At 41.1% G+C, this 18,060-nt stretch overlaps 1 protein-coding gene across 1 annotated transcript in view; it reads left to right on the top strand.

Moving 5' to 3' along the window:
- The window catches only part of LOC149237635 (uncharacterized), a 262,020-nt gene extending 244,608 nt beyond the window's left edge, over window positions 1-17,412 (top strand). The window contains exons 7-8 of the mRNA XM_089372729.1: window positions 16,660-16,770; window positions 17,013-17,412. Coding sequence (XP_089228855.1) covers window positions 16,660-16,770; window positions 17,013-17,144 — 243 coding nt within the window. The 3' untranslated portion in view covers window positions 17,145-17,412. The remainder of the gene's footprint in view (window positions 1-16,659; window positions 16,771-17,012) is intronic.
- The last annotated feature ends 648 nt before the right edge of the window (window positions 17,413-18,060 follow it).

Genomic DNA, 18,060 nt, shown 5'->3' with positions numbered 1-18,060 from the left:
CACCAAACTGAGCTACAGGCGCACACACTACTTCGCAACTACTATCACTGGATCGATATATAATTTCCCCCTAGAGTCAACGCGGCATCCATGTACTAAAGTGACCGCTTGACGTCTCAACCTAGATTCCTTGACTCAAACCTTTGCCATGTCAATGTCAATGGCATGATGAATTGCTCTACATATAGTTCCATCAATCAGATCCATGTGCAGTCACTAGCATCTGGAAAATTCGGTTGTCTCAACTTCGACTCAACAATTGTGCAACTCGCAGCTTATGCGTTAAGATAAAACAACCGCCAAATTGGCCCTATCTAAATAACACGAAATTTAGCTATAACAGTCGCACCATATGCAACAACTGACACAACACCAGAGCAACTTCAACAGATGATTAAATTCATCCTTCACTTGTGAGATGGGCCCTTTGGTCTTCAAATTTCATATGCGGCTTTGGGGTTTCATACATCCGCTCTTCAAAATTATTTCAAGGCCCTCATAAAAATTAAAACAACTTGGCTTTCGACTTTCCAAATGCAATTTTAATACGGCCATGGCTACAAGAAAGTGGGTTTCGACTTCTCCGCCAAATTCTTCAACAATAATAGTTGCAACTGAAAATTGAAAAACCTGCAGGCTGAGCCAAGACCAAGGCTCTGATACCACTGTAATGTCCCAAAGGAGAAAAAATTAGAACACTCACTTCACACAAAATTACAATTCACTTAATTTCATGTGGGTTTCGACTCTGCACAATTTTTGCCAAGAAACATAACCAAAACACTGAAAATTGATAGAAACAATGAACCCAAAATTTTTATGGCAATCTCACTAAAAATAACACAACATGGGGAACAATGAGAAATGCAGCAACAAAATCCAGCTTTATTATATAGAGCTGAAACCATGTTGGAAAATCAAAGATTTACGGTTTGATTCTCCTTTCTTGATAATTACTTGTGAGTGTGTTGGCTTCTTTTACTTATTTATTATCTTATCTTTCATCAAGAAATTATACACATATGAAGATTCCAAAAACAAGAGACACAAGATATAGGAACATGCCAAGGAAAAACCCCCCTTGAGGGGAAACCCAGTCAAGATAATTCTTCTTTTCAATAGTATTCTTTGAAACTCTTTATCTTCGACCAAGATCAGACTTTCCCTCCACACCATGTCAGCCTCCAAGATCTTCGACCCCTTCCAACATCTTCGACTAGGCAGCAACTTCTGGAAACAATGAAATCTTAGGAGACTTCGATTGTTGATTTGGGGTAGCATCAGATGTGCTCTAGCCATGAAAATTGGTGCAGAGGCTAAAGCACATGAGAGCTCCAAGACCTAGAAATGGTTTGGACAGATGGTTCTCGGTTTGGGAGATATTAAAATAATTAATATTTTTAATGGAGTTCCTAAGTCTAAACTTAGGAAAAATAAAATATTAATGGATATTAATATAAAACTAGGTTAGAAGGCTCCAAAAGTCATGGATCAAGCCAAATCTAATCTTAACCATTGATTAGAGATTTAATCTGGGCCTTTGAAAGCCAACGAGAAAAGTATAAGAGGAGGCTTGAGGGTCAGTTGGAGAATACACCACAGTGATCAGTGATTCATTTTGCTAGAGCGGGGTTGCTAAGCAAAAGTGAATCAGTGCTCAACGGCGAGGGGCAGTGGGTATTGGGCAGAGAGGCAGAGACAGTGCCAAGAGACCAACGCAGAAGTAGAGAGCGAGAGGCAGCAACCAGTTGAGGCCATGCAGAGCCCAATAGAAACAATGCAGAGGCCAGAGGGACTGCATCATCCACGCAAAAGGCTGTAGGAGTGACGCAGAGGGTCCCAGAGGCTGTGCAGTGCCTTAGAGGGTTGACGCAGAGGGTCATGGGGCTGGCACAATGCAGCAGGAGGTTGACGCAGAGGCTAGAAGGGCCAGCACTGAGCTTCAGAGTCAACGGAGAGGGTTTCGTGGGACAGGTTTTTTGAATACCTGTTTCCGAATAGAGAAGTATTGCTGCCTTGTAATTTTTCTCTGTTGGGTGAGTCGATTAGGCACCCAGTTGTACTCAAGGAAATACTGCATAATAATATACCCTCAGAATAGTTGCACCGGTTTTCCCCTGCATTGGGTTTTTCTGGGGACATTTGTCCAAAATTAATGGTGTCACTTGTGTGTTTGTTTTCTTTCAGTTGATGATCTGTAGATGTTGTGAGTCGTGACTGTATTGTGTTTATTTCGGTATTTAAATGTTTTAAATAACTTGTTCAAAATTTACAAGTAGAAGAAATAGACCAGCAGAATACATATTAATTTTCTAACAGATAGACTTAGAAAATTCAACATGGTATCAGAGCATGGTTGCAGATCACAGGAAAGCTGCAAGCATCAACTAAGCAGAGCATTTGTAGCAGATTTAGCTATCTGGAGTGACAGAGTTGATCCTTGCAGAAAGCGATAGAGGAAGGGTTGACACAGAGGGACTGCAACATCAGTCCGGGCCAGAGAAAGGCTAGCACAGAGGCTGAGGGCAGAGAGAGGCTCACGCAGAGCCGTGCAGAGACCAGGAGGCTTGATGCAATGGCCGAGGGAGATTTTTTTGCCAGTGTCAAGATTGCGCAGAGCCAAGAGGCATCCTTCAGTTGCTGGGGCGAAGGAAGCTGTGGGTAGTTTGCAGGAGCAAAGCTGGTGGGGAACTGTGGTTAGAACAGTACCTAACAGGGCAAAACCAAGGTAGAGGGAGTTGCTGCTGAGGCGGATTTCTAGCCAAGGAATTTGGATTAGTGTTGCAGTTACACAGACGATCGGAGAGGGGCAACTTGACGGTTGGCAGAAGGATTTCTAGGAGGGAAATCGAGACTCAAAGGGAGTCCAGAAGAGAACTTTCAGACGGGAAGTAGAGAGACTCAGCAGGAATTGAAAAGAGATTCTAGGCGAGAAGTAGAGAGACTCAGAGGAGTCGATAGGAGTAGAGAGATGGTCGTGAATGGGCTGAGGGATCAGGATAGGCTAGACGGAGCACCCAACTTTATGGTCTGGAAGGCCAGGATCCTATCCATTCTAGACAGACATCGCATCAAGGGCTTCACCTTGAGAGTAATGGCTATCCCAGTTGACCCAGTAGCTAATGAAAGGTACGAGGAGGCAATGGCCAAGGCAAAATGCATCATCCTTGATGGGGTCAAGAATCATGTGGTCCAACATATTGTCGAGAAGTAGGTGACAAAGGAGATGTGGGACACCTTGAAGACATTGTACCAACATACTTCCGTGCAGAGGAAGATGTTACTGGAGAATTAGCTAAGGTCATACTAGATGCAGAAGGGGGAGCAGATAGGTCTCTTCCTAGGTCAGTTGAAGGAGATCCGGGACCAACTGACTTCCATAGGGGCCATGCCGGATCAGGGGTTGATGAGGACTACACTTAACGTTGTCTCCGAGGAGTGGGAGACATTTGTCCAAAGCACACTGGGCAGGACAAGTCTTCCAGATTGGGAAGAATTGTGGGCGACTCTTCGCCAAGAAGAGATCAGACGGCTGACCAAGACGGGAAGTAGTAGCAAAGGGGTCAAGATCAAGGAAGAGGAAGAGGATGCAGCTCTGGCATCTGTGGGAAAGCAGGAGAAGAGGAAGAAGAAGGACCTCTCAAAGGTCAAGTGCTTCCACTGTGGGGAACTGGGTCACTATGTGAACCAGTGTCCAAGGAAGAAGAACAAGGGAGAGGCTTTTGAGTCTAAGGAAGTGCCAACGAAGGCAGAGAAAGAAGTTGAGGAGGATGACGATTGTGCCATGAGTGCTCATGTGCAACTAGAGAAGAAGTGGGGAGACATCGAGCTTGTGTCAGAAGGACTACAGGCAATGAGGGGCTGGATCCTTGAGGTACCCAACCTCTTGGATTATACCTTGCTACGGAAGCCCCGAGGAGAGAGAAGCAGGACTGGTAGATGTCGGTAGAAACGAATGCGGATGAAGCGACAGAGAGTGCTACAGTGCAGGAGTCCCTGGGCAGCGCGAGGCTAGCAGGCTGCAACAGTGCGAGAGGCACGGGAGTGTTGCAACGATGCAGGATGGCACAAAGAGGTGTGCAATGGTGCGAGAAGCAGGGAGTTGTTGTAGTAGCGCAGAGGTCAGTAGAGGGATCACTTGTTAGTTGCAGAAAGAGTTTCAGCATCGGAAGTGTTTCTAGCCTGACAGGGATGTTAGAAGTTGGGTGGATCTACTTACTTCTCAGTAATTGAGTTGTAGTGCAGTAGCATGATGAGAGGGGGATGTAGTGCAGATGCAGTGTTGGGAGAATGGACCAACGACAACACGGATGCAGAGGGAGATGCCGTACGGATGCAGTGATGGCAGTGGCAGGGCCATGGGCAGTAGTACAGGATGCAACAATGTAGAGGATGTTGGGCGGGGAGGCCTAGCATTAGCACAGGTACCAGTGCCGGATAACTAGTTTGATTTTCAGTGAGGAGTATTACTAGAGCACAGTCCTCGCTAAGAGGGATTGTTGATTTGGGGTAGCATCGGATGCACTATAGCCATGAAAATTGGTGGAGAGGCTAAAGCACATGAGATCTCCAAGACCCAGAAATGGTTTGGACAGATTGTAACCGGTTTGGGAAATATTAAAATAACTAATATTTTTAATGGAGTTCCTAAGTCTAAACTTACGAAAAATAAAATATTAATGGGTATTAATATAAAACTGGGTTAGAAGGTTCCAAAAGCCATGGATCAAGCCAAATCTAATCTTAGCTGTTGATTATAGATTTAATCTTGCCTGTTGAAGGACCAACGAGAAAACTATAAGAGGAGGCTTGAGGGTTAGTTGGAGAATGCACTAGAGTGATCAGTCATTTATTTTGTTAGAGCGGGGTTGCTAAGAAAAAGTGAATTAATGATCAGCAGCAAGGGGCAGTGGGTACTTGGCAGAGACGCAGAGACAGTTCCAAGCTAAGTCACCTGACACGGGGATTCGGGACACGTAGGATTCGGGATTCGTGGTGTCGGATTCGGGACACGCTGACCCCCGGAACATGACACGTTAGGACACGTTATATATTATTTTATTAAAAAAAATATATATATATATATATTAAAAATTAGTTATTAGCATATTTCTTACACAAATTTTAATTAATGATACAAATTTATTGATTTCAAACATAGATCTTCATCTATAGCTATTAGCATGCATAGTACATACAAAATTCAAATAAATGTCAGTGGTACTGGTCACATAAATGATAAATCATAAATCTATTAAAAATTTAAATCATGATTCATAATTCATAACTGAAAGACAACTTACAACTACAAGATAGTAAGATAAACACACTGACAACTGTAGTTTTCTCATTAAGTCATCAAATCAAAATCTGTTACATAGGTAGTGTTGGTGCAATGCCAATGGCAAATAGAAATAGAAAATATAAAACAACTATAGGTATACAAGCCTCAAGGCATCAATCAGCATCAGAATCAGCATCACTGTCCCCATCATCATGGTCCCCACTGCTCTCCTCTGCATCCTCCTCCTCCCCTGTATCCATAGTCGCCTCTGCATCTGCTGGTATGGAGGTTGACCCCTCTAAGTCATCAAAACTAATAGGGTCTAGCACTGGATCACCGAGATCCATGTTGGCCAATGCCAACTCAACAGTGGCGTCCAGACCCATATCTTCAGGAAAGACATCCCACATCTTTGTCTTTCCCCTCAACCACTCTTCCCTCTGCCTGTAAATAAGACGAAGGTTGGTGTGCACATACACCATTGTCTCTGCCCTGGACTGCTCAAGCCTGTTCTTCTTCACAGTATGCAAATTCCCATATGTGCTCCAATTCCTCTCACAACAAGAGGATGAAGTCACCTGAGAGAGGAGCCTCATGGCTAACTGCTGAAGAGGAGGGCTTGTTGCCCCATGATTTGCCCACCAAGAGTAGGGCTTCTTAAGCCCCCTGTCTCTAATCACATCATAACCTCCAAATCGACCAGTGCCAGTGGAAAACTCTGCAAAGGCATCCTCCACCTCAGCAAGCAATGCACTATCCTGATAAATCCGCTTCAATGCCTCTTTCCTCCCCTGTGAGATTTCACCATCCATGTGAGGAGGGAATCTGCGGGAAGGTCCACCATTCAGCCACTCATGGCTGTAGTATTTGGGGTTCAATGAGTGAGCCAAACAATGTAAAGGTGTACAATTCTTGTCCCATCTGCGGACAAGAATATCATGTATGGTATCGCAGAAGACCTCTGGTGATGTCTCATACGGGGGGCACTCACTCTGTAGAATAATGCTCCTCACAGACTCAATCATGGAATCCCATCCCTCATAAACCTCTCCTAGGATGGGTTTGTATGTATCTGCAACTCGAAGCAAAGAGATGATAGGGTCCATGATCCGAATAATTAGATCTACCCTCTCCCACCAAGCATCATCTAGTACCGTGTCCTTCACTCTTTTAGAGGCTGCCTGATCTGTCTTTCTCCAAAAAGACCAAAACTCAGAAATAACCATGGACCCAAGAGCAATCTTGACCTCCCTCAACCTCTTCAACATCATGAATGAAGATGCAAACCGTGTATCAGCAATCTTCAACAATGATAGATTGCTGTACTCCTTGTAGATAGTGAGGGCATTTGTATGATTTTGCACAAAGTTACGTATATGTCTTGCATCCTCAATAATGCTTCCAATCCAAAGCACATCAGAAGCAATGGATTTCAGTGCTAAGTTCAATGAATGGGCAATGCAAGGTGTCCAAAACACTTGTGGATATTTAGCTTCCACAATCATGCCAGCCGCCTTGCAAACAGGTGCATTATCTGTAATGATTTGCACACAAGAATCAACACCTACCTCTTCAACAACTCTAATAAATAACTCACCCATAAATTGTGCATCCTTGTATTCGCCAAGTGTATCCACTGCTTTCAGGAAAACTGGACCATTCAAGGAAGACACCATGAAGTTGATGATTGGGTGTCGTGCTGGATCTGTCCATCCATCAGAAACAATGCTAACCCCAGATGTTGGCCATGATGCCTTAATAGGCTCGAGCATTTTTTGCACCTCTTTTTTTGCCTTCGTCAACAATGTGGTTCTCAGTTTCTCTGACCCAGGAGGCACATACCTTGCTGGAGCCCCTTGAGTTAGAGCTCGACACATCTCAACAAATAAAGGTGAACGTGCAACATTAAATGATATGAAGTTTTGATAGAAGAAGAAGGCAATGGTGAGATCAAGCTCTTCTCGTCTCTCTTTTTGGAAAATCATGTCCATTGGACCAAGTGATCTTCTTTTTAATGCTTGTCCCCCAGTAGAAGTAGAACTCTCAAATGGAAATTTGGTGGTGGCTTTCCTCAAAAATGGAAGGGGGTCTTCATTCTTGCCCTTGGGTGCTTTTGATTTTGAAGCCAGTGCCACATGTTCCATACCAACATTGGCCTCCTTTTCCAATTCTTTTCTCTGTTGTGAAGTAATAACTTTACAAGATCCAATCCCACAACCAGGTATAGCCAACAAATGTGATTTCACACGGTAATACGTGCTTTTGAAAGAAATGTTACAATAGTTGCATTTCCATTGCACATTGCCTCCTCCCTTTCCCTTGTTGTTTGGCCCATCCTCTCTTGTGACATATTTCCACAATGGATATTTTTCATTGTCTTTAAGTCCTCTTCCCTCAACATTACTTGCAGCAGACTCTGATGATATTGGGGGAGGAAGAGCATCTCTACCCATGACATTCTTGCCCTTCCTTGCTGCCCCTGCCTTTGATTGAGCCATGTTACCTCAACCTGTAAAAAAAATGAACAAACTGCTGTCAGATCACAGAATATGGGCAATGGGGCATTGTTAAACTTTGTACAAAAGTTTTCAACTTTTCAGCCTTCTGTATCCACAGCAGATCCGGATTCATTTATATTTGTTTGGACACTATTGCTACTGCTACATGATACATCTATAGTAATTTAATTTACAATTAGAAGAATAGATTTCCTGTTGCCGCAATTAGTATAAATTATCACAGTATGCTGCTGCAGATCTTCAAATGACAAATAGACTTTTATTACTGCTTTCTTGCTTCAAATAGTCTCTGGATGAGTTCTCAAAGGATTCTTTTTAATTTGGTGTTCTTTGATAATAGATTTGCCATAAATTACAATTTTTTTGATCTTTTATCTAGTGACTGCATTCCTCTGGTTAGGGCTTTTCATAGTCACTGCAAAGGCCATTAAACCTAGGCCTATAATGTGTTTATTCACTGCGACTTCTCTTCTCCTTTAAGGTAACTACTTTGTTTGTTTTAGGGACTGATTCTAGACCAGTGGTTATTAATCACTCTACTAAAATTAGACAAAGACGAAAACTGAGAAAACATTATCGTGTTCTTTGAGATAAAAAACAAACAGAAGTCTACAGCTATCCTTCCGTTATGTGAGACTGAGAATAAATTATAGTAAAGCTTGGCGTGCATGATGATCAATTTAAAATTTAAATCAGTTGGGCAACAAACATCATGTCACTGTGAAGCAGTTTTTGTCAAAAAGCAGCATCAGCGGAATAGGTGGATGCTATGGGTTCCGAGTGACGGACAATATTATCCGCATTGGTTAGGAACATGGCCCAATAGCATTTGATATCAAGAGATATGAGTAGGTTTATTTTTGCATTGATATCATACGAAAAGCTTATCCATTAACTTAACTCGTTTCAACTTTCCAAGTGTTATCGGGGTCTTTCATATATCCAGAAGTTTCATGCCAGTACACGATTGATATTGGGAAGTAAACAAACTAGTTGGTTTATCTGGTAAACAAACGATGCCTGTGCGGCTTACCTGCAGTTTAACGATGCGTCGTCGATGCCTGACGTTGGGTGGACTGTGGTCGTTCGCGGTCCGCTCCTCGTGCAGCAACAAAGAATGAGTGAATACGCTGAGAGGGACGCCCCTTTTTAACGTTGCAGAACCCTCAAAACGAATCGCAAACCCTCAAAACGAATCGCAAAACCAGGACTCGCTATTCCGAATCGAGACACGATTTGCAAATTGGGGCACGTTACGGGACACGACGTGCCACAATAGGACACGACGTGCCCTCCAATCCTGACACGAATCGGCATAGAATCGTGTCCGATTCGACCGATTCGCGATTCGTCCATGGTTTTGAGCGAATCCGGTTTCATAGGTTCCAAGAGACCAGTGCAGAAGCAGAGAGCGAGAGGCAGCAGCGAGTGCAGGCCACGCAGAGCCTAGCAAAGACAACGCAGAGGCCAAAGGGACTGCGTCATCCACGCAGAAGGCTGTAGGTGTGACACAGAGGGTCCTAGAGGTTGCGCAGTGCCTCAGAGGGCTAACAGAGAGGGCCCTAGGGCTAACGTAGTGCAACAGGAGGCTGACATAGAGGCCAGAAGGGCCAGTGCTGAGCTTTAGAGTTGCCGGAGAGGGTTTCGTGGGATAGGTTTTCTGAATACCTGTTTCTGAATAGAGAGGTATTGCTACCGTGTAATTTTTCTTTGTCAAGTGAGCCGATTAGGCACCCAGTTGTACTCAAGGAAATACTGCATAATAATATACCCTCAAAATCACTACGACAATTTTCCCGCTTTGGGTTTTTCTGGGGACATTTGTCCAAAAATAACGGTGTCACTTGTGTGTTTGTTTTCTTTTAGCTGATGATTTGTAGATGTTGTGACTGTATTGTGTTTATTTCGGTATTTAAATGTTTTAAATAACTTGTTCAGAATTTACAAGTAGAAGAAATAAACCAACAAAATACAGATTAATTTTCTAACGGATAGAATCAGAAAATTCAACATCGATCTCCCAACCCAGACCACGAAACAGAGAGAGAGACACCAAAAACTCAATTTTCTTCTTCTCTAGAGATTCCCCCAAACTCCCGCTTCTTTTGTCCTCTCGACAACAGACTTCGCACTTCTCCGACTCTTCTTGAGATATCGAACTTCCTTGAGAGTGAGCGATGCAAATGACTTCGACCTCTTTCAATATATAGGCTTCTTGTGGGTCGAATGGGGGTCCTTAGGCCAACTTGATCTTCCTTAGGCCAACATGATGTGGAGGACACATAATTCATATTTGACTTGATACAAAACATTTCTACATGATTTGAAAGCCCAAGAAGGGTCTCTTCGAATATACAATGACTCTATAAACTCGATATTAATCCTAGGAGTCCACAATGGGGACTTTGACTAATATAATGATGACCCAAGCATGAAACCCATGCTTTAATAAGTCATTGTTACAATAATAAAAATTATTTTCTTTATTCTTTTGACAAGTACATTACATAATGACTCAAGTACGTTATTGAAGACTGAACATAGTTACCTTTTCTAACACCACCTTCATGTATTAAGTTTGCGGCCTTTTGATATCAGCAAGTTTTTCGGGCAGGTCGTCCCATTCTTTTAAGTGCCAAGGAATCAACTTGTCAGCGTCTTTTGTAATAGCAATGAAGAAAATTGCAGCACCCAGTCCTGATTACTATATTCCTTTAACAGCAGCATGTATACACTCTTGGACAATGATTTCACACTCTGGTTCCTTCTCACAATCATGCCCAACAATTTTTATTGGACTCCAGATCTACACACATGAATTAATTTACACAGAGAAACACTGAAATCAAATACTCAACTAGTCTATTTACATAGGATCAATAAACTCAAGGTTATCTCACATCTTCTTGGCGCTCCCATGAAGGAGTCAGGCTAGAACAGACTTTGATACCATGATAGAAAAAAATGAGAGAGCAGAGAGAGATCAAAGAGTGATTACACACAACGTGAAACACACTCTATATTGTTATTAAGCACATAACAAATTACATATATAATTGTAGATCACCAACTTCTAGATGATAAGATCTGAAGAAGGTGGATCTATGACTCATAGACAACTCACACACATAGGGAAATAACTACTTCTGGAATCACACCTAGGGACTCATGATGACAATACACAACAACCTAAAACACATGGAAGCATTACTTCCAATAGCCACTTCTTCTCATGATCATACACCAAAGTACCCACTAAAGCGAGTTCTAAAAAAAGAAATGATGTAAAAGTGATGTCATGTTTTGAAACAGGCCTCCCCTTTGGCCCCTTCACTAAGCCAAACTGTAGTGTGACAAATTTACATTCAAGTATATGAAGGGTGCACTTATAACGATTTTATGAAGGAAACGGTGGGACCATGGGGTGATATCATATAGGGTTGTCCCCCCACACTTCACAAAGATGGTGTTGACTTAAAAGGAACATATATGAAGTGGCTTCCCTCTCATTTTTTAACCTTGGCATGTCATAAGTTTGCAAGGTTGGAGTTGTGTGGCGCCCCCTTAGCTTCATTAGCTGCCTTTTCAATAACCATCATCCACATTTGTTCAAGTGCTGCTTATTTGAACCTCTAATGGATGTGGATGGAGCCATCATCTCATTGAAGCATATGTGTTGGTTATGACCAAGCCAATACTCATTTTTTATTGACGACCACACACTACTTGTGAAGATGTTGTACAACTATGGTTTATGCATATTGGGTCTAGATCATGCAAGTACAAAATCAAGGGGCTGCTTCCTACTTTTCAAACTATGTCACATCAAAAATTTACTTGGATTGCTTCATCCCACAAATGATTTGGCCTCTGGAATGTTTGTTGGGCTGCCTTCAACAAATTGACCAAACCATGTATGTGGACATAACTACATTGAAGAAGAGTTACATGCTTATGTTATTTTTAGGGAAGGTTGTTAAGGAGGTTGTTACCACTTCTTACTATTTTGGGAGATTATGACAACTAACTCCATTATATATTCAGTGTTGACTTAGTTCTTGGAGTTAGTTAGTTGTTTCCTAGATTATTTTATTGTGACCTTTTAGAGGAGATTGTGGATCTCAACAAACTCTTTCTACTTTTAGTAAAAGGTTTGTAGAGATTATTGTTTATAATAATTCCTAGGAGAACTAATGGATCTAAGGAAACAATTGTTTATTGTATGAGGGAGAAGGGTTTGTTCTCTCCATTTGTAACTTGGTTTGGGATGGTGAGAAAAGGGAAGTGCTTATGAGCAAGCTAGCTCCAATTTTTGGAAGTCTTTGTCTTTATTCTATGTAAATGTTGTGGTTATTTTGTGTAATTTTATTTGCTTATATGTTCTAGGGCATATACTTGGAGATTATAAATTTTGCAAGATCTTAACATGAAAGGCAAATAAGGCCAGAGAGGAGCACCATGCTACATTGAGGGTGCCAATAGTGATGTCATTAACTCGTGTCATTTACTCTGGTGATTTACCTTTAAGATCATAACATTTCACATGCCATAGCTAAGTAGTGGGAATTTATGTATACAACCTTGGGTAAAGGGGCAACCTTACATTTGCTTTCATAAGGTGTCTTAAGGATCGAGCTTGCTTGCTTTCTAAGCAAGGTACTATGTATTCTAGGGAAAGGAAAAGAGGATTTGAGCGTTAGGTTTATGGGATAAGACTTGTGAAGGAGTTTCCCTATCCCTAAAATCCTTGTTAGAATTGGTATCCCGGATGGTTCTTGAAGAATGGTCCTTTAACGGAACGGGACCATATGGGGCCAAGTGGACCCGGTCTAGGGTATGAGGAAAGTATGAAGCAACTAATGATATTATTACCCTAAACAAGGTTGGGAAAGGATCAAGTAAATAATTTATCTTGAAGAAGTTGTCTTGACCCTATGAGGTGCTAGCCTTGGGGATGGCAGGGCAAGTTTTGATCCCAGAGCTAGGGCTTGACTTTTCTCCCAACTCCATCGTCGAAATGGCTTCAAAATTGGAGAAGAGCTAGAGGAAAGCCCAACGCAGGAGACCCTAGGAGATCGATTTTTTTTTATGGCTAGTTTGTCAGGAAATTGATGCCCTAGTTACCCCAATGTGGCTAGTCCTGGAAGGATGTGAGAAAATATCGATTTTAGTGACCACCCTTGCTATATTAGTGCCTTAATCTTTGGGAGAATGGAGTCTATGTTGAGTAAGAGTAGGATTTCTTGGTTCCCAATCAAGGAGGCCTCAAGATTACTTCAATTTGCCTTTTAGGTCAAGAAGAAGCAACCTTGCAACTTTTATACTTCGATGTACAAGAGGAATGGCTTGTCAAGGTCAAATTTTACCCCTAGGAGATTTCGCTCACATTACATGGCCCATATGTTGGAGGAATGCTATAATAGAAACAAATTCTACAATATTAAGCAGTAAATGCATGCAGCAATTAGCCCTAGAATAGCGAAAATCCCAATCCAACATATATGACAAAAGTAAACAAGAATAACATCAAAAGGTGCGTACTTACATGTAATAGAGTATATCCAACCATTCACAATTGACAATAAAGAAGCTCCAAGAGAAGATAGACCAATATCCACACATCAAAACTCATCCATAAAGCTCCAATTCATCCTTAGAAAAAGTGTGAAAATCTCAAGAGAGAGATAAGAGATCCAAAACCAAAGTGATGATGAGAAATGATCTCACCTCACTTGTATTTATACACAACTTAGGAGTTCGAATTAGCCTCCTTGGCCTACATAAACCCCAAAAATAAAATAATGTTATGATAATACAACTTTTAGTGACAAGCCCCACCAAACTAGCCCATAAATGAAAAAATAAGTCTCTCAAGAGGTCAAATAATAATCTATGCATGTCGTAAGGCCCTCTAAGAGGCCTAATGAGGTCCATGGGTGCCATAAATGAAGAGAAGGACCCTCAAAAGCAGTGGACAAGGGGTTGGTCCCTTGTAATAACCTATGGTGCTCCAAATGACATGTGGGGGCACACAAGTGTTCTCATGGGTCTCCAAACAAATCGAAGATGTTGTAGATCGCCTGCAAGGGTTAGGATGATGGTAATCGTGGAAGTCCTAGATCATTTGCCAAGTGTATGGTGTAGATCTGGGGTTGACTAGGCATGATGGATCAGGTGCATCCTCCTCATCCAATAAGTGAACTAGGAGCAATCTCTGAATGGCTGTGGGGATCCTTGGAGTGAAATCTGCTGTTGTGGAGGCCCATGGCTCTCAACGTTCACCCTACATGTGCCAATGTAGCCCTGTAGAGGATTAGGACCTCGTATAGGGAGACCAAACCCAAATGGAAACCATCTGCAATCCTGCATAAGATTTAATGCGTCCCTTAGCCTTCCAGTACAACAAGTCATTAGAGAAATCGAGTAAATGAGCTTACCTAATCATGTACCACAGTTGGGGACTTCATAATGGCTTGCCCTTCCATAATGGGCTTCGGGATGTGCCAATGTCTCCTAAACTTCAAATGGGGTTAACCAAGCACCCTATTAGGTCGTTTCTACTTCTAAAGGGGATAATATAGTTGAGGTACATGTGTCAAAAGGTGGTGGCATGGGGCAGATAGGTGAATGAAGTAGGGAATGAGAAGGGGCAGCCCTTGGTTCCATGTTGGGGTACAAGGGTCGCTAACAAGAGGGAAGCCCACACTTGGGTTTCTAACGTGTAGGAAGGAGCAATCGTGGTACATGAGGTGCCTTGGCCTTGATTTTTCCACCCTTCTTTTATGCCTTTTGCCTTTTTATGATTTTTTTTGATTAACTGCTTGGGGCTCAAGGGATTAGAGCATGATGTATAAGATATAGCAGTGAATTTCCCCTTTTAAGGTGGGGTGGTTGATCACCCACCAAGGGTTGGGACAATTATGGGTTCCTATATGATGAAGAAGGTTCATAGAACTTGTAGGAACCAGGGTGATGGCCATGATGATGGGGTAGAGCTCATGTATTGACTTTTGCCCACTTGCTATTTTTTTCCCCGACTGTCTTTTGCATTTTGTGGTACTTTTCCTATTGAATGTGGCCATATATGCTTTTAACTTTCTTTTCAGCTGTATCAACCTCTGGGCTTCATTCCAGGCCATGACTCAAGGTGTGGGCAAGGGGAAGGGATGAGCTAACCCTATGTGGATCCATGGAGGAATGTGGACCTAGGCAGGAGAAATGATGGATGAGGTAATGATGAATGGAAAGAAGGTAATATAAGCGGATGATTGGGACCATGCTACCAAAATCAGGGTTTCCCATGAAATACCATCTCTGGAACTGAATGGTTAGTAAAAGAGATCCCATGGAACTAGAATCCATGGTTAATTCCCAAAAGGGGTCTAGAGGACAGAAGCACAGACCTAGCCCATTATTTCTGCCGAATCCCCCCATTAATCCATGCTTAGAAGTGTCCATGATAAGCAAACTACAATACTCAATTTCCAAATGACAAGGCATACCTTTAGATTTGGGAGGCCCACCTTCAAACAAACTATCATGGCAGATGGGCTAGGGACCGCATGGCTGCCTCAGGTGGCGGAGAAGATGGCACAATGAGCTAGGTAGTGGTTGCAAGGGGCTGCTGCCTGCTGGCTGAGGACCATTTTGGAGAAAAAAAAATTCTCCTAGGGATATTACCCACAAAATGGTGGGTAACAGTCCCAAAATGTTTCCTACCTAGTTGTAGTATAAAATGAACACCCTTAACCAATTCCCTAAAGTCCACAAATTCATCTCCATAGAAGAAATCTTATAATTTACTTTGAATGACTAATGTTATCTTGGTGAGTAGAATAAGTTGAATCATGTCTTCGAAATACATAATGCAAAGGTATTCAGAATGACTTTACAAAACCACCTAGTATTTATTCAAGATTTTAGGAAGGAAACTAAATGAAGATGGTGCAAAATATTTTTAGAATTACACTGATTCACAGATCATATAGGGCCATTGTAAGAGATGCAAATATCTCGTTGCTTAAAAGTTCCCAAGATAATGGATCTACGTGTGTGTATGTGTGTATAGATATATTAATTGATGCTTAGCATTCTTTTATTAAATTTTCTTTCTTACATAATGCATTTTATTTATTTTTATATTTTGATTCATAAGTGCAAATGCTATACATTCATTTATAATGGGTAGTTATTTTTAAAAATATTATATTGAGCCATTTATGCCACATGTCATGTCGACATTAGGCACGGACATTACACCTTCACACTGGGTTGTAGAATGCACCTCAGTGCAACAAAGTAGTAACTTTGTTATGCTAACAAACACGTACTTTACTATTTTTTATGTGACTACTGGAATGGGCCACTAAGGTGGTCTCATACTCGTGTGACACAAGATCGATTCTGTCCACTACCACTATAACCACCAGGTGTACATGCCTGCCTGTAATGTGGACACAAATAAATTGGAGTTTGAACCAATGACCTCATATTCTTTACATAACATGCTTTGCCAGGTGATCTGCAGCCCCGGGGCTACATTCTTGCTACTTCAAGTCTTATTTACTAGCTACATTGTTGAACCTATCCTAACACATTCAACATCTCCATAGGGAGGATGTGAGATATACTATTTTCGCTCTTTTAAAAAAAAAAATTCCTGCCCTTTTAGACATTATGTGGTTATTCTCCCTGTCCACAGAACCAGTAAATTGGGCTGGTTATGAATCAGTATTCAATGAAAAAGAATCATACATGAACTATAGCATAAACTGTTCTGAGATGCTTACATGCACAGTTGATACTTCTTTAAGCCTTTGACATTACGAAGCCAAATTTTGTTTCCTTATTGTGCAGGTGCCTACTGTGAATCAAGAAACAGGAATTGCAGGAGGTGAACCGACTGAAACCTTGTCAAAATTTAGATCTGGCGATATCTTATTCTCAGGAAAGAGAAAACGTGGAGAGGTGATTCAAATTATAAATATATGATGCAATTTTAAATAAGCTATGACAATTCTTGGTGCAGCTTTTGAGACTTATGAAAAGTCAAATGTATCTCTCAGTTATGTTTTAAATATGCATGCTTGAAACCAGAAACTAACAAAGTTTCATCTTAGCAGATTGGTTTAAGAAATTTTATTTCTATTGGCATCTAAATGTTTCTTTTCCTCTCTCATAATTGTACTAAGTACCATTTCACTATGCAGGTTTTCTTTGGACAGAATTTGATTTGTGAGGAATCATTGAAGCCTAAAGCTGGAAAAGAAAAAACCATCAGTGTGGGCGATTCAATATATGTTTTCAAGATGGCTAGCTCTTCGGGAGAAGCAGCTGCATGATAGAGTTAAAACACTGCACTTTTATAAGAATAACATGTTAGTTTTTATAAGTAGTTACCATAGTTCGAAAAAAATGTTTTATAAGAATAACATGTTATTTGTTTTAGGTAGTTATCATAGTCTGAAAAACTTATAAAATGGTTGAAGGGGACGTATGTGCAAAAACTTCCATCCTTTTATACGGATGCTACCACAATCATTTGATTTTGTCATAATTTGGTTTCTTACGTACCAACATGACTTTGCAATCATTGATGAGTTTCATTCATTCAAGTTGTCTTCAATGTTAGAATGTCTAAAGAATATGCAATCTACAACATTCATTTGACCCTTGTACATGTAAGACACTGGGAATTAAATAGAGATTTGGCTTTAGAAATTTGTATAGCTATTCAGAGATCTGTCTTCCAGATCCGTCACATAAATCTTTTAGATTGCTGATGTGTTTCAAACCACCTAATGTGGTTCATTTTCAGGACTATTAGATGAACCAAATTAGCTGGTTCAAAGTGCATCGGCAATCTAAAAGATTTATGTAATGGATCCAGAAGACAGATCTCTGAATAACTCTACTCACAAAAGCCTCCATTCAGATATTTATATAGCTCACATATTTAGTCAAGTGATACAATCACTTGAATAATCACTTGAATAATGTCGAGATTTTAAGGACCTGACTCCATTATTATGAAAACTCTGCAATTCACATTTTTGAATGGAGGGTTTGACGTCTCGTAATTTTGATTGTTTATCTCTAGTTAAAGCTCTTTATCTTCTCGGAATTGTGAATTCCCTATTCATTAAGAAAGAAGAGTCTTACTAGATTCTGATTAGATTCTTCAATTAATCTCATGAAATTGAACATTACATCTGTTTTAAAATATGTCAATCACTTTTCCAACTAAGTGGTTTTCAC

The sequence above is a fragment of the Pinus tabuliformis genome, chromosome 8 (genome assembly GCF_031772625.1).
Source record: "Pinus tabuliformis cultivar Carrire ecotype Pingquan chromosome 8, CPIR1, whole genome shotgun sequence".
Classification (NCBI taxonomy): Eukaryota; Viridiplantae; Streptophyta; class Pinopsida; order Pinales; family Pinaceae; genus Pinus; species Pinus tabuliformis.
The sequence above is the reverse complement of the archived record's forward strand: the minus strand, read 5'-3'. Positions and strand labels throughout refer to the sequence as shown.